Source organism: Neolamprologus multifasciatus, chromosome 5, assembly GCF_963576455.1.
Source record: "Neolamprologus multifasciatus chromosome 5, fNeoMul1.2, whole genome shotgun sequence".
NCBI classification, from domain to species: domain Eukaryota; kingdom Metazoa; phylum Chordata; class Actinopteri; order Cichliformes; family Cichlidae; genus Neolamprologus; species Neolamprologus multifasciatus.
This window is the reverse complement of record NC_140443.1, coordinates 19753933-19769256: the sequence shown is the minus strand read 5'-3', so window position 1 is coordinate 19769256 and position 15324 is coordinate 19753933. Positions and strand designations below refer to the sequence as shown.

At 37.0% G+C, this 15324-nt stretch overlaps 1 protein-coding gene across 1 annotated transcript; it reads left to right on the top strand.

The window, feature by feature from the left end:
* Positions 1 to 355: 355 nt before the first annotated feature.
* On the top strand, positions 356 to 14117 carry LOC146518466 (uncharacterized). The gene is made up of 15 exons (XM_085160515.1): positions 356 to 471; positions 754 to 780; positions 1417 to 3081; positions 3168 to 3224; positions 3410 to 3466; positions 7991 to 8053; positions 9598 to 9648; positions 9740 to 9802; positions 9913 to 10014; positions 12325 to 12343; positions 12668 to 12687; positions 12796 to 12836; positions 13001 to 13067; positions 13860 to 13900; positions 14001 to 14117. Exons 3-15 carry the CDS (start codon positions 3072 to 3074, stop codon positions 14091 to 14093), a joined length of 684 nt encoding a protein of 227 aa, XP_085016641.1. The 5' UTR covers positions 356 to 471; positions 754 to 780; positions 1417 to 3071; the 3' UTR covers positions 14094 to 14117.
* The last annotated feature ends 1207 nt before the right edge of the window (positions 14118 to 15324 follow it).

Genomic DNA, 15324 nt, shown 5'->3' with positions numbered 1-15324 from the left:
ATTTGCATTAACAAGCATTTGAATAGTTGTACCTAATGTAACGGCTATTTAGTGCATAAAAACAAAACAAAAAAAATCCAGAAGACAAAAAAGTAGCAGCACAGAGACTATGAACCTTGAAAGCTGTTGTGGAAATGAATGCAGAATTAAAAAAACAACATAATTATACTAAGCTTGTGTGCGTGCATGTTTTCACCCACAGACAGCCACAGCAACAGAAATGGTGTAAAACATGCTCTCCTTTTCTTTATTTCCTGTGGTTTTAGCTCAGGCTAACATCTATAGGCAATTTCAAAAGCCTGTTTACTGTGTAGCTTGTGGTCTTTATGTGGAAGTTTCAGCACTGTTACTTCCTGTGGTTTTACTTTAAGTTCTGCAAAATGATTGAGCGAGTGTATCAGTCAGACTTCTGGACAGTTGTAGTTTTCAGCTTCATCATGTCTGGACTCCTGTTATTTGTTATCTTCGTGAGTAAGTTAAACATTCTGGAGGTTTTTGCATTTTATGTAGCAATAATTTTTGATGGCTGGTTTTGTGTTGAGTGTTTGTGCAGTGTGTGTTTGTTTTGTTTATTTGTATTTTATTTGTATTGAGAAAATTCAGTATGGAGTCCAAAACAAATTTCCTTGTGTTAAATTAAATTGATCTTGACTTCTATCGGGACTCTGATACAATAAAAAATGTGTCTACATTTTACTGATATTTTTAAAAATTATTAATATTTATATTTAGTTTGTCATTTTTTTCTGACAGTTTCCTCACCTGAGCTTCAAGGACAAGGTCAGTCCACAATTTACAATTTTAATTTCAAGCTGTTCTTTTAGCATTTAACATGTTTTTCTTCTAAAGAATTGCTCTTTACTGAAACCATATTTTTCTCACTGTCATATTTAACAATTATATTTTTGATAAAATGCCTCTTTACCTCCTACCTTTATTGTTTAGTGTGTCTTGGACCAATGCAACAGTGATCTCAGAGACAGACTCAGTCACTGTCAGCCACCATCATCTGCTTCAATATGTTTAGGTTATTTTATACTGGGGAGCAAGAAACTATCAAAGGTTTCTCATGTTTACAGACACAGACAGGAACTAAACTGCTGTTAGTGTCACATCAGAGGTCACCCTCTGAGGGCAAAGTGAGATGTTTTTACACTGTGCAGTATGCAGATGTGAGTTCTCCCTCTTCACACAGTAACACAATCTTTGTCAGTGTACGAAGTGACAGACAGTTTCTCATTTCAGTTTAGATTAAACTCTAACATTACACATGTATGTTAATGTAAATTATAAAACATGATGACTGAGTGTTACAGTAGGACTTCTGTGAATGTCAACACTGTTTTATTATTGCACTGTTCAAACATGACGAGTATGTGACTGATACTTAATGACGATACATTGATCTTCATGTAGGTCAAAAACCAGAGATGAGTGTTCAGCCTTTTGATGGGGAATATGTTGTCATCACATGCTCTCTGCCTGGATCTGTGAAAAATGATACAAGATGTAATCTGTACTTTGGAGAAGCAAGTCGTCCAGTCCTAAATCAAACTGTCTCAAAGGAAAGCAGTTCAAAAACCAAACAGAGGTTCTGCCAGTTTTATGTTTCAATAGCTGTTTTTTTGAGGAATTTACATTTTGTTCAACAACAGGATGCCAGCTGTGATTACAGTTTGGAAAATGAACCCCACTCTTTGTCACCTCGCAGTGATCGATACAGCTTGACACGTAAGTTAAAGAGAAACATTGAAATTAATTTGAACATTTGAAATTAATAAAAAAATTAATAAAACATTAATTAAATAAACTGCTACTGAATGTTGAAGTTGACATAACTTTACAAAGTGTGCCTTAGTCGCTGTATAATTATTCCATCTTTTCTTGTAGTTGATCTGATTAATTTGACTGAATTTCTGTTCAGTTTATTGAATTTCAGCCTGTTTGTCCATTAAAATTCAAAATTATTGGAACTGGTGGTTATAAGAGTGCAGCTGTGCCAGAAGATGTGAATAAAGTCACAATTAAGCTATGATTAAACTTTTAGTAAGCCTTTTTGTAAGAGTTATATTAACAGTGTTGAGCATTTAGCTCAGCATGTGCTAGTGGTGAGCAAGGCTGCAGCTCAGGTTGACATGAAATCATTAATAATGTACTTGGTCACAACCCTCTGATCTCCTACACAGATCTCATCTGTTTTTAATATTCAATAATTGTTGTCATTTCCCAAGAAGTGGTAGTTTACAAAGACATACAGTGGTGTAAAAAAAGTGTTTGCTACCTTCCTGTTTTTCTATTTTTCAAACTCATTTAAATATTAGACAAAGAAAACACAAGTAGTCACAAAATGCAGTTTCTAAATGAATGTGTTTATTATTAAAGACTGCTGTGTATTTTTGTTAATTTCCTGTTTTATAGGTGTTTTACTCTGGCTCTGAAAAAGATCCTGAATTTCAGGATTTAAATTAATGTTTGTTGTTCAGTTTAACAAACATGACAGTTCTGTCTGAACAGAGAACTCAAACTGTCTGGAGGGGAAAAGGAGAAAATGCAGTTAAGCGACCTGTAGAAACGGAGCAAAGGAATTACGAGAGACTGCACAAGGAATAAGTTAGAGAGCTTACTTGCCACACATTTAGAGGCTTGGGAGAGGTACTTAAGACTGGACATTGAAGTGGGGACGACGTGGACCCCAGGCAGCACAGGCGAAGTGAGGTAGCATGGAGAGTTAGCCAGGATAACTCCAGACTGAGAATGGCTGGGCAGTGAAGCAGAAGAGACCACGATCCGTGAATGTCGTGCAAATCAAAGTAGTACATAGAAGCCGGTTGATGATTTACCACTTAAGGCCGAGACAACAATCCGACACCTGAGAGCTGTCACGCTGCTCCTTAAATACCCGGCAGATGACTCCCAATGCACCACAGGCAAACACAAGAAAACCAACCAACAAAATCACCCATCAAAACATAGACACATTAATTTATATGCACAAACCCACTTTTTAAAAAAGAATTCTAGATATTTTGGAGAAAGAATCACCAACAACCAAAGTGAACTCACCATGTACCATGACCACAGGTAGGACAGGCTATACATCTAAGTATCATACAGAACATTATGAATGTTTTCTTTAGATTTTTAAAAAAATACTTTCTTCCCTGTAGTGCCCCACAGCAATCCCAGTGCTTCCAATAATACCACTCCTGTAACCCCACCATCAGGTAACTAAATCACTGATGTGGTATGTATAATTAATCAGAAATAGAAAAGTCTGTTAATCTGAGCCCTACAATCAGTGTGACCTAAGAGCATGGCATCAGTAGAGATGATAATGTGTGATTTTGTTATGAGTGCATGAAAAATGCAAAAACACAAAAAACTTTTTAATTTTTCTGTTTCACTTCAGAAGCTCCAAAACTTCAAAAGCCTGAATCAAACCTTACCTCACAAAAGAAAACATCAGGTAAGTAAAAACAATTCAATAATTTTAAAATGCATAATATTTTTGTTATTAATATTGTAATACTGTATGTTTTAGCCAGATTTTTTTATATATTCTCGGCATTTTAACATATTAAGTTAATTCAGCTCCCAGTGTGTTCACTCCGATTTAAGCATATCCATGATTAGAAAAAGAAAGTCAGCATTAGTTGAACTCAACAACAAGGACACATCCTTGTAATGAGTATATAAAGGACCATGTGGCCATTTTAATTCTGATAGATCTGGAGAGGATTCATCATTAAATCTGTTTGTAAATAAATACAAAACTACTGTTTTTCATCCTCACTTTTATAGAGTATTTTGTGATTTCTGAAATAAAAATGCTGAATAAGATTTACAGAAAAGCACTTCTTTAATTTTCCAAAGTAAAACCATTAATAACAATAATATCAATAATATAATAATATCAGCCTTCACTGAGAGATGTTGGTTCTTACAGCCATAACAGAAATACTTTACTTTTTTACTGATAATAATAAGAGATAAGCAACAGTAATTGTTTTACATGTAAAACAAAACAAAAAAAATACACGGCAGCTTTCAGTCTTTAATGAGTGTGAAGTTTTATCAGTAAAGGAAAACATGTTATAAATAATACATGTTGGTCAGGTGGATATAAGATATTTTAGTATGATTTTTGATGGATGGGTCATTTTAAATAAGATGTACAGATGATGTGGTAATAAAGTCATTTCCAGAGTAAGATACAGCAAATGTTTCCTGTGCAAAGAAACTGCTCACACAGTTGACTAGAAGTAGACTAGATATTATTTTGAGCTGATAATAAATCCACAGTATCCACTGGCTCTGTCCTTTCTTTACCACTGAATGATAATAAAAGGTCCCATCTTTTATTATTAGAATAACAATAATGCCATGATTCCAATAATTTCTCTTCTTGGATTAATAATTAACTCTGTCCATGTGACTGTAAGTGCAATACCACAGGCACCAAGCGCCAGAGGAATACAAAGATGAGAACGATAAATATTTAACAGACATATAAAACATTTTCAGTAAAGACTCAGAGTAAAGGTGGAGGTAAAAACTAATTTTATATTTTGTGACAGTTCCCCAAATACTCCAGTTTGAAACAAAGTGGGGGATTGACTGATTAACTTATTTTGCGTTTAGGGTGGAAATGCTGCAGTACTGTGATAGTAAATTTGTTTTTAGTTCTAAAATTGCTTCTTTTAAAATGACTGTGTGAAAGGAAAAAAAAACATGTCATGTTGATTTATTTGTCTTCTTTTACTCTATTATGAAAAGCACAATCAAGAGCGACCACCACAAAGTCAACATCTACCACAGCCATAGGTAGGACATAGAGTACATTTAAATATTTATGCAGCAAAACCGCACAATACTTCCACCTCTACCACTGTGAACTCACAGTCTAAGTCAGGTAACTGATGTGTTTTGTGTGACAATTGTTGATAGCACATTTAAATAGGCTGTTAGTGTCAGCCTCAGAGTCAGCGTGACCTCAGCAGTTAAAACACATGAAGACGTTTTGAAATCAGAGGTCATGAGACAGGATCACAGGTAAGATTGTTATGTATGCATCAAAAATTCAGACATAAGCATAAACATTTGCTAAAATGTGCTTCAATGAAGCAACAGCTGAGCCATTAATTTAGCAATGTTTTGTTTTTTTTTTATCATAAATTTGTAACTTCCTGCAGGTAAAGAAAGAGCCTGTTTGTGCAAAAGCAGAGGAAGTAAGTAGAGTGACAACAGTTTTTTCTTTTTATGGCTGAAATTACAAAATATTTACTGAAATAATTCTGTCCTCAGAGTTATCATCAGTTTTCCAGTTAGACGCACAGTGAACATGCTCACACAGTCAGGCACAGAAGTTACATTAACTTGATTTCTATTATCATTACGACTGTCTACTGTTTGGTCTCTACTGTTATTTTGTTCCTCTGAGGTACGGGGATTTCTAAAAGCTTAATTATTGTTCCTGTGACTGCTGACCAAGAAAACTAGAAGTACTGTTTTGTACGGTGGCCCTGAGAGGCCAAACGGACTGCAACTTCAGAAAACACTTGCAAATAGAAAAATGCTGCAAAAAGAAAAATGCTGCAAAAAGAAAAACGCTGCAAAAAGAAAAATGCTGCAAAAAGAAAAATGCTGCAAAAAGAAAAACGCTGCCAAAGCACACACAACACAACGGAAATAGGAAAAAAGACAACGGAAATGTTTCTGGGGAGACAATAACCGGTCGGACCAGTTGCACGAACCAAAACATGCTAACAAGTGCACTGGGACTGGGAGACACTTCAACAAAGTGGAAGCAGAGCGGCCAAAGAGTAAACTTTCAAAAGTAAGTTCTGAATATTATGTCACTTATTTATGTGCAAATGTTTAATAATGAAGAACATTAAAGCATTACTGTTGGCCACATGCCGGCAAAGTTATGTGACATTAGCGATGTTTGTACTTTCAGCGTTTACTTTGTTTTAAAGTCTTTACTTTATACGCCGTTCGATAGTCAACCTTAATCTTACAGAGAATGTGATGATTTTGTGGATAATTAAAGTCAGTCATATATCCACAAACACAACAGGCTGAAAGTCAGTGATGCTGCTCGGTTTGCAGTCCTGAATATCACGGCACAACAGGATTCACTGCACTGTTAATGTTAGCTGTGTTATATTGCTGCCTCTGTTCGGTGGTGTTGAGCCAAACAGACTTTAACGTGTGTTTGAACGAGCTGACGGTTCACTCATTGTAGCGACTTCCGCAGTCGCTAGAGGCCGGGGATGGAGCCCGCCTATTTGCCTGACGCGCTGTCAACTTTACGCAATAATGCTAGAGGTGGAATTGTTTGCTTGTTTATTAAAGTGTTTACAGAGTAATGTCATCTCGAGATTTGGACTCTTACAACGTCACAGGCTCTAATGTAACAAGACGAAACATGTTGTGCAGCGGTCAACAAAAACTACGGCTACCCAGCTGGTAGAGCCAGCAGCAGCTGACAGATGGAGAGAATAGACAGACTGTTCCCTGTTTGTGAAGGACTGCTAGGAAAGTTTAACATAACTAATTGTCTGTCCTGAATCAGTCTTATTAGGTAATGTTCAAATAATTTGATCATCCCAGTGTTTTCAGTGTGGGAGAAAGTACTCAGGGCCTTCAAGTTACACACTATGAAAGGCAGCAACAAGTTTAATGTTCAGAAACCTAAAGTATGTATCAGCAGCAGAATGGAGCTAAAAATAAATGTTTGTTTCATTCTATGAAGCTTTGAGTATTTTGGATTAGTAGTACTGCTGTGTTTGTTGCATTATACCGCTGTAATTGTTTATATGCTTTATATATTCTGAGGTAAGTTGATCTATAGTGTTACATCATATTCTATAAGGATGTTATGTGTTTGTTTACTTTCTGCCCAGTTTGACCCATTTAACAGAAGTCAGCCTGTTTAAGGCTCTGATATCTATTCTGTATGACTTAAAGCAGTTATGACATGGTCTGATTTTCTCACCCAATAAAGGAATATTTAATATATCAGTCTACTCTTCATTCTATCAGAAACAGTTATCACAGCTCGTACATTTGCTTCTTCCACACATATATAAGCATTGAGCCAAATTTAGTAATGCCAACATATTAAAAGAACAATATTTGTCTCTTATATATAATACATCTATATATACACTGTCACAGATACTTGTCTTTAAGTGAAGATTTAAGGTGATAGGAAATATAAATAAATGCAACTTGAAACATTGCTAATGTCACATAACTTTGCTGGCATGTGGCCAACAGTAATGCTTTAATGTTCTTCATTATTAAACATTTGCACATAAATAAGTGACATAATATTCAGAACTTACTTTTGAAAGTTTACTCTTTGGCCGCTCTGCTTCCACTTTGTTGAAGTGTCTCCCAGTCCCAGTGCACTTGTTAGCATGTTTTGGTTCGTGCAACTGGTCCATCCAGCTATTGTCTCCCCAGAAACATTTCCGTTGTGTTGTGTGTGCTTTTGCAGCGTTTTTCTTTTTGCAGCATTTTTCTTTTTGCAGCATTTGCAGCATTTTTCTTTTTGCAAGTGTTTTTCTTTTTGCAGCATTTTTCTTTTTGCAGCATTTTTCTTTTTGCAAGTGTTTTTTCTTTTTGCAGCATTTTTCTTTTTGCAAGTGTTTTCTGAAGTTGCAGTCCGTTTGGCCTCTCAGGGCCACCGTAGTTTTGAGTGTAACAACAAAAATAACCACCAGAGGGACACAAAGACAAGAACTATTCAGCATCTCCAGACATTACACTCATATTCTGTCTGCACTAAATTTACAACAATAAACAAAATGTTAAAATTTGGAACAAAGCAGTGGATCGACTGAGTAACAATACTGCTGGGAAAGAAATAGTTAGTCATTAATGTGATAATACTTTTGATTATTGGTTCAAAATGACTTGATAACTCAATCACACAATCACTATAAATAAAGTCTTTAACATTTTTTGTGTATTTATGCAGCAGAATCAAGTCTCACGGCACCCAGGGCTTCCATTTCTACCAGTACTGTGAACGTATCATCAGGTAACTAAATTACTGAGGTTTTATGAATTGTAGCTAGGGATGCACCGATACCGATACCGGTATCGGGTATCGGCCTCGATACCACATTTTCTAAAGTACTTGTACTCGTTAAAAGTCCCCCGATACCAGGGTCTGAGACCTGTCTATGTTTGAGCGGCATGTAAAGGGTTAATCACAGGCCCTGAGTGCCCGCCCCCAGGCCCCGAGTGCAGCTCAGAGCTGAGAGAAGGCCAGGCAAGACAAGTCAGCTGTGTGGAACTATTTCAAAGTGAATGAAGAGGCGAAAACAAAGGCGGACTGCAAATTGTGCTCAGCGAAATTGTCCAGCGGAGGCTCAAAAGGTAGCGCATTTAACACAAGTAATGAGTACAAAGAGTTTACCCACGCTTATTTACCCATGCTTATTAGCACAGAGGAGCATAGCTGATGCTATAGCAGTGGGACGGAAAATAGTTGGGTATTTTAAACATTCCGCCTTAGCCTACTCCTGCCTCGAGGACATTCAGGGACAGCTCAACCAGCCAATAAAGAGACTGCAGCAGGACGTACAGACTCGCTGGAACAGCACGTATTACATGCTCCAGTCCCTCATTGAGCAAAAGCGAGGGCTGGGCGTGTATGTGTCCGAGCACGAACTCCCTGACTATCTCACTGCTCACCAATGGGCTCTTATGGAGACGACTGTTGCCATCCTCGCCCCCTTTGAGGAACTAACTAAAAAAGTGAGCAGCTACGATGCACTAGCCTCTGATGTCATCCCAGCTGTGACTGTGCTTGTGAGACTTCTAAACAGAGAAACAGACGAGTAAATACCCCATGTAGCAGTGTGGAAAGTGAAAGGCTTTTTAGCTCAGTGTCACACATTATAGATGAAAACAGAAACAGTCTGACTGCTGATAATGCAGAAAAGCTACTTTTCTTAAAAAAAACCCTGCCACTCACTTTTTCTCTCCATTAAGTGAGTCATCTTAGACTTGATGTTAATATCTACCTCAGTTGCACTGACTGCCAGAGTTCTATGTTGGTGGATGTTGTTAGTTTATTCAAATATTGTGCACTAAATAGCAAAGATGTTTATTAATGCCCCTTGTAAACTCTGCCGCTTTGGACAACACAATAAACTGAAAACAATACTTGAGTTGCACTGTCACTGTTTAATTTTTTTTTCATAATTATTTATTCTGTAATATGTTGCATACAACATGCTTTACATTTTAAATAAATGTTCTTAATTCCAAACCAGTCCCATGTTTTTTTGGGTTTTTTTTGTTAAATCATAGAACTAAAGCTGTTACCTCTAAATTTAAATAATGTTTTTATTAAGTACTCTGTATCAGTATTGGTGAGTACTGAAATGCAAGTACTCGTACTCGTACTTGTTTCCAAAAAAAGTGGTATCAGTGCATCCCTAATTGTAGCATTATTAATCAGAAACTATGGGGGTTCTTTATTAATGCAGTCCTCCTCAAAGCAAAGACATGGAGCTTTGGTGTAATATACTGTTTTTTTTTTAAATAAATATACTTTAATTCTAAACATTGTAGAAGAAGTCTCAAGAAAGACAAACACAAAATCATCATTTATCTTGACCACAGGTATGACATACAATTCATGTGAATATTAACTCTGATCATCACACATCACTTCTTAAATCTTAGATCTTAAACATTTTTTGTGCTTTCGCAGCAGAATCGAGTCTCAGCAGTTTCAGTGCTTCCACTTCTCCCACTTCTGTGATCTCACTATCAGGTAATTAAATTACTGATGTATTATTTGTGACAATAGTTAATAATAAATCAGAACACACATTAATCTCCTTTTCAGTTAGAGATGAGATATGTTTGTGGTTTCCTAAACAGGAACGGGGACACTGACTGTTGTGTTGGTTGTCGTTGGTTCTGGTGTTACTGTGGGTGCCATCTTATTGGCACTGGCACTTTTCAGATCTAAAAGAAGAACTGGTGAGATCTCAATCAGTTAATATGTGAAATCATGCAGATGTATATGAGAGTTAGAGTAACATTTCACACTCAGTGGATTAATACCGACTAGGGCAGGGCGATATAACCTAAAATATTCATCACGATATACATTTGAAAATTTGCGATAACGATATAACTGACGATATAATTGACACTAGACAAAATACTGTACAACTCCACAACTTTATTAGTGCAAAAATCCCATCAATGTATTTTCACTTAAACAAGCAGCTGTTTTAAGTATGTGCATTAAAGTTACATAAAAATGTAACAGTGCAAATTCCTTGCTGACAGTTTAACCAAAAGGCATTTCCAGTGGAAACTGGTCGACATATCCTCAGCATAACCATGTATAATATCCACAAAACTTAAAAAGAGGTTATACACACACAATACCGTAATATTATGTTGAAGCACAGTACGTATCACTCCGCGAGGTGATACGTACTGTCGGAGCCGTAATGCTCCGACAATCCATCAAGCGGTGTGGCTTCGTAGCTTAGCAAAGTTGTACTGAAACATCTGACAGATTTTCGAGTGCCGTGTACATAAAATCGTTTCGAGGTCAGTAAACACAACCAGAATTCATACATAAGGCACACGGGATTATAAGGGGCACTGTCGATTTTCAGAAAAATCAAAGGATTGATTTTAAGTGTGCCGTATTTTCCAAACAACACGGTAATAACGACGGCCCGCTAGCATGCTCTACCAAAAATAGTGCCTTGTTGTGTATCTGATGGACGAAAGCTAAACCAGTTCCACACCACTGAAGTTGCAGCATTTTAACAAACCAGTTCTGGTTCATCCGTTTCATTTAACGATCCGCTTTCGCTCTTCTAATTCTCCGTCGCCGCCATGTGCGTATGTAAACATAGGCAGTGGGCATGCGCGTTTTACCCATATTCTATCGCGATATTTCATTTTCCTATCGTTGCCCAAAATTACACCGGTATTGACCCTGTGCACGAGAAAATGCTAACTTCCTGGTTTGAGACCGGATGTGGGGTTGTACATTTCCGGTAGCTTTACTTTGCGGTCAATCGCTACTGCGAAGATATACTCCAAAATTGATGTCCAAAACTCGAAAACGGAACGATCGCGTTAAGTTACAAAGAGGAGAAGGTGGGAACACTCACCACTGTTGTGTCATAAAAATCTAATGATCAATTTTGACGTTTAAAGAGTTTAGATCGATCAGTTGTTTACATCACTAAACACAAGCAGAACTGCAGCAGACGACACATCGTCCACATTCAGAAGCACATCTCTGTATAGTGACTGGTCTCATGATTTAAACAGGCAAATGTTCAGCATTCAAACTACAGGTGAACAATAGTCAAACCAGATGTTTCCCGTTATGTCGATATCAGCTAGTCAAGTACACACCTACACAGCATGTTAACAAACCGTGAAAAAAAGCCACACAAAAAATTAATGATTGCTGGTAACGGTTTCTATACATTAGTATTTACGAAGGGTATGTTGTGACTTACCTTCAAAATTACAGCGGTCCCTCGCTATAACGCGGTTCACCTTTCACCTCGCTATTTCGCAGATTTTTTAGTGCAAGTTTGCATGTTTTTTTACGTCCTGCGTCCTGATCGCTGCAGACGATCTCCTCCGTCTCTCCTGTACAGTACAGAATCGCTGCATCGATGCAGCAGTGTGACTCTGAAGTGCAGTGCTGTATGTCCACGATGTACACGAAACGTTTTGCACCGTCAAAAAATAAAATTGGCTACTTGATTTCACCTATCACTGGTTATTTTTAGAACATAACACCCGCGATAAACGAGGGACAGCTGAGAAATATAACATTTGAATCCATTTTCTCTTTTCCCCTGAGGCGTGGGGGAAAAATATCGACAAGTCGATGAACATCATTTACAGATATATTGGGTAAATGCCCGAGACATCTATAGAAATGTAAATTGCCGCTTTATTTATTTATTTGCTTAACTTGTTTTGGACCGTAAACAGGGCACGAATAGGTCACCGGAAACAAAGCTCCCCACAGGAGTTTCCGCACCGGAAGTAGCATATGCTAACGTGCACATAGTCAATTACCATGAACTGTATGATATAGCCCAGCCCTAATACCGACTGCAGTGTCTTCTTCTTACAAGCAGTTTTGTAGTCTGATTTGTTGTTAGAGGCTGTTCTGTTTCACAGACTTCTCACTGAATCAGAGCTTGTCAGTTTGTAATTAACGGCTGTAAAGCTGATCTGATGCCCAACATGAGCCCAGCAGACTAACTGTCACTTCTTTATTGCTGTTTATTCCAGAAGGATATTCTCTAAAGAGGTAAGAAACCTGTTTTCAGTGAACCTGAGTAGTAAGTAAGCATTTTTTTTGTTATCACTTGTATAGACAGAAGTTAAACTTACTGACTTTAGATTGTTTTCTTATTCAGCAACTAAACAGAATTATTGGAAGAGTTGTGGATTAAATGCCTTGCTCAGGGGCAGTGGGGCACTTCAGGGCAGAAGGTCCATTCACTTTCCTGTATCAAAAAACTGTCTTTAAAGTAGTAACCAAACAGAGTAATACGATTGGTCTATGGAGAATATTCAGCATTTATATGATTTTTGTTTAATTTTCTAATTAATTTTCCTTTTTTATGTTTAGGACAAGAACCAGCATCCAAGGTATTGAATTCATTCAGTTGCAGCAGCAATGTGTTGTTGATTTATACAATATTAGGACAGTATTTATACACTTGTTAACTGAGCTTTATTATTTACCTCCTGCTGCAGATGACTTTGTGTGCATGACAAATATTGACCGTGGAAGAATGGTAAATAAACTAAAGTGTTCTACACTAATATAACATTAACATTAATTAATACAACATATAATAAACATTCAAAAATTTAAATACAAAAGGTTTAAAGGTAGGTTAACGTCAATGTATTATTAATGGATTTTCTCATTTAATGTCCTCTTTCCTGCTGCATAAAGTTACCTGAGGGTGATGATGGAGCCTACAGTGTGATCACTTCAATACCTGGTGTCAGCTGTGCTACCGGTGAGCTGTTTTTATTTATTTTTATTTTCCTTTTTGTTTTACACCTACTTAAACACTGTAGTGCAGGGTGGAAGACAAATTTCAATATTGTAATTATATTATTATACCACAGCTGTGGGAACATGTTTTATGTGGGGGCAGGGGGTGTTGAAGGGATGACATGTGTGAAAACTTGGGGGTACCTCAACAGCAATATGAAAATAGATATTTATATAAATGTTGTAAATTGTACATTGGTATGCATGTTTGATGAAACACGTGTTTGAAAAGTAAATATGGCAGCACCTTATCTGCAAAGACCTTGTAACATAACACACAACTACACAGTTTTTAATTATACTTGTGGACATCCACCATCCACCAGTAGGTGCTGCAAGACCCTCAGTGTCCCTAATCCCTGCAGTCCTGGCAACTTTAAAGAAATTGCTCAATAGATTCCTCAGTTTATCTGCAGGTTTAGTTGTTTAGTTGTGTTTCCTTCAAAGTATCACAAAGTGAATACTATATCATATAAAGCACCCATAAAAAAGCAAATCTTTCAGTTACATTGTTGCTTTTATCTGCTGCATGAAAAACACCAACAAAACATCCCAATGTTTCAGGTCCTCTTAAAGAAAAAAAAAATAGTGAAATGACAGGAACATGTGGTGTATGCCCTTCAGTACATGGGGAAGTACACCAGGTCATATTTGTGCAGGAATAGAACAAAACTGTATTACTTCAGTTCTTCTTGCACTTTGTATCTGTCTAAAAACAGCAATTTTAGTTATTCTGTGATTCTCTTAATTGCAGATGCTGAGAAACTGAACAAACAAGAAAGGAAAGAGCAAGATGTAAGTGAGACAAAGTTTCAGTAATTAAGATGTTTGTTATTTGGCTTTGAAGATGTTATAGATGTAAATGACTCTTACAGCCGTGTTCTTTCTTTTCTAGTCTGATATTTATCATCCATACGCCACCATCTCTGAGAAACCAGCTGCACCAGTCTCACAGGACATGACGTACAGCATGCTGCAGGCACACTGATGATGCTTATTATTTTATTTTCAGTAATGTAAATACCCACTGTCACTGTCAGTACTGGAAATGTTTTCTGTTCCTTGAAGAAACTGTATTCTGCAGAAGCTGCAAGTTAAGATTGTAACCGTGTTTTTGTTCTAATCAATGTTAGCACAAGATTTTGAAATTGGATATTTTTCAGTATTGTAAGACATTAAACACAGTGACATAGTTATATCACAAACACATGATACTGTATCATGTATGGATGCGATAAACACAACCAAAGATCCCAGAGGGACTAAAAGAGAAGTAATGAACATTATGTCATTGCATAACCAGTTCACTTAATCAAAATAGACTGGTAATGACGCTGCAATGTTTATTTCAATTCCACCCAGTTTTATTTATATAGCACAAAAGCACAACAACAGTTGCCTCAATATTATCACTGTTACCTCAGAGCATGAGGGTCCTGGAATCCAAACCACCAGCCAGCTGGGCTTTTCTGTGTGGAGTTTGGATGTTCTCACTGTGCTGGGTTGGTTCTCTTCAGGCTTCCTTCCATACTTCAAAGGCATGTTTGGTGTTAGGTTAACTGGGGATTAACTCGAAACTGGTCACACTGCATGAAGAATTTCCTGTCTTTATGTGTTAGGGCCCCATTCATATAGACACTGTAGTCACTATATTTCTGCTAGTTAATGTCAAATTGCCACCTGTGTTTGGCTCAAATTTTTTGCACAGCATTTTTCCTGAAATTATTTTTTTGTATATATTGTTTCCAAGTAATGACCCTTTTCCACTTTTGTATTTTATTCTATTAAATATTTGTTAGACACTGGCAGGAGGCTGCTTTTGTATCTGGGTTAGGAACAGTAGGGGTTACTTTTTTGTTTTTGTTGCTTTTGCTTTGACCAGAGCTGAGGGCCTAAAGTGGCCGTAGCTGGGCTGTAACGGTGGAGACTTTCTCTTCAGTGGTTAGTGGTTGTCAGTGCAGCACTGGTTTGAACTGCACTGTAGTAACAGTGTGTGTAAAACTGAGATGTACATTCGAGGTAAAGTAATTCCCTGGACCTCTGCTTACAGGAAAACCACAACACCAAACTGGGATTCAAACATGTGTGAATATTTTTAAAATGCATATTAGTAAAATAACTTCTTAAGGTCTTAATCAAGTATAACTGTGTGTTATTTCTACTGGTTTGAAATAAATATTCTCGTGGTTAAATTCCCATGATGGCGTCCCTATTATTAA

Bases quoted from the DNA above. Each gene is read 5' to 3' on its own strand.
- LOC146518466 (XM_085160515.1), top strand. The intron at 3,467-7,990 runs GTAAGTAAAAAC...GTATTTATGCAG, and splicing joins CTCACAAAAGAAAACATCAG to CAGAATCAAGTCTCACGGCA. The intron at 13,068-13,859 runs GTGAGCTGTTTT...TCTTAATTGCAG, and splicing joins TGGTGTCAGCTGTGCTACCG to ATGCTGAGAAACTGAACAAA.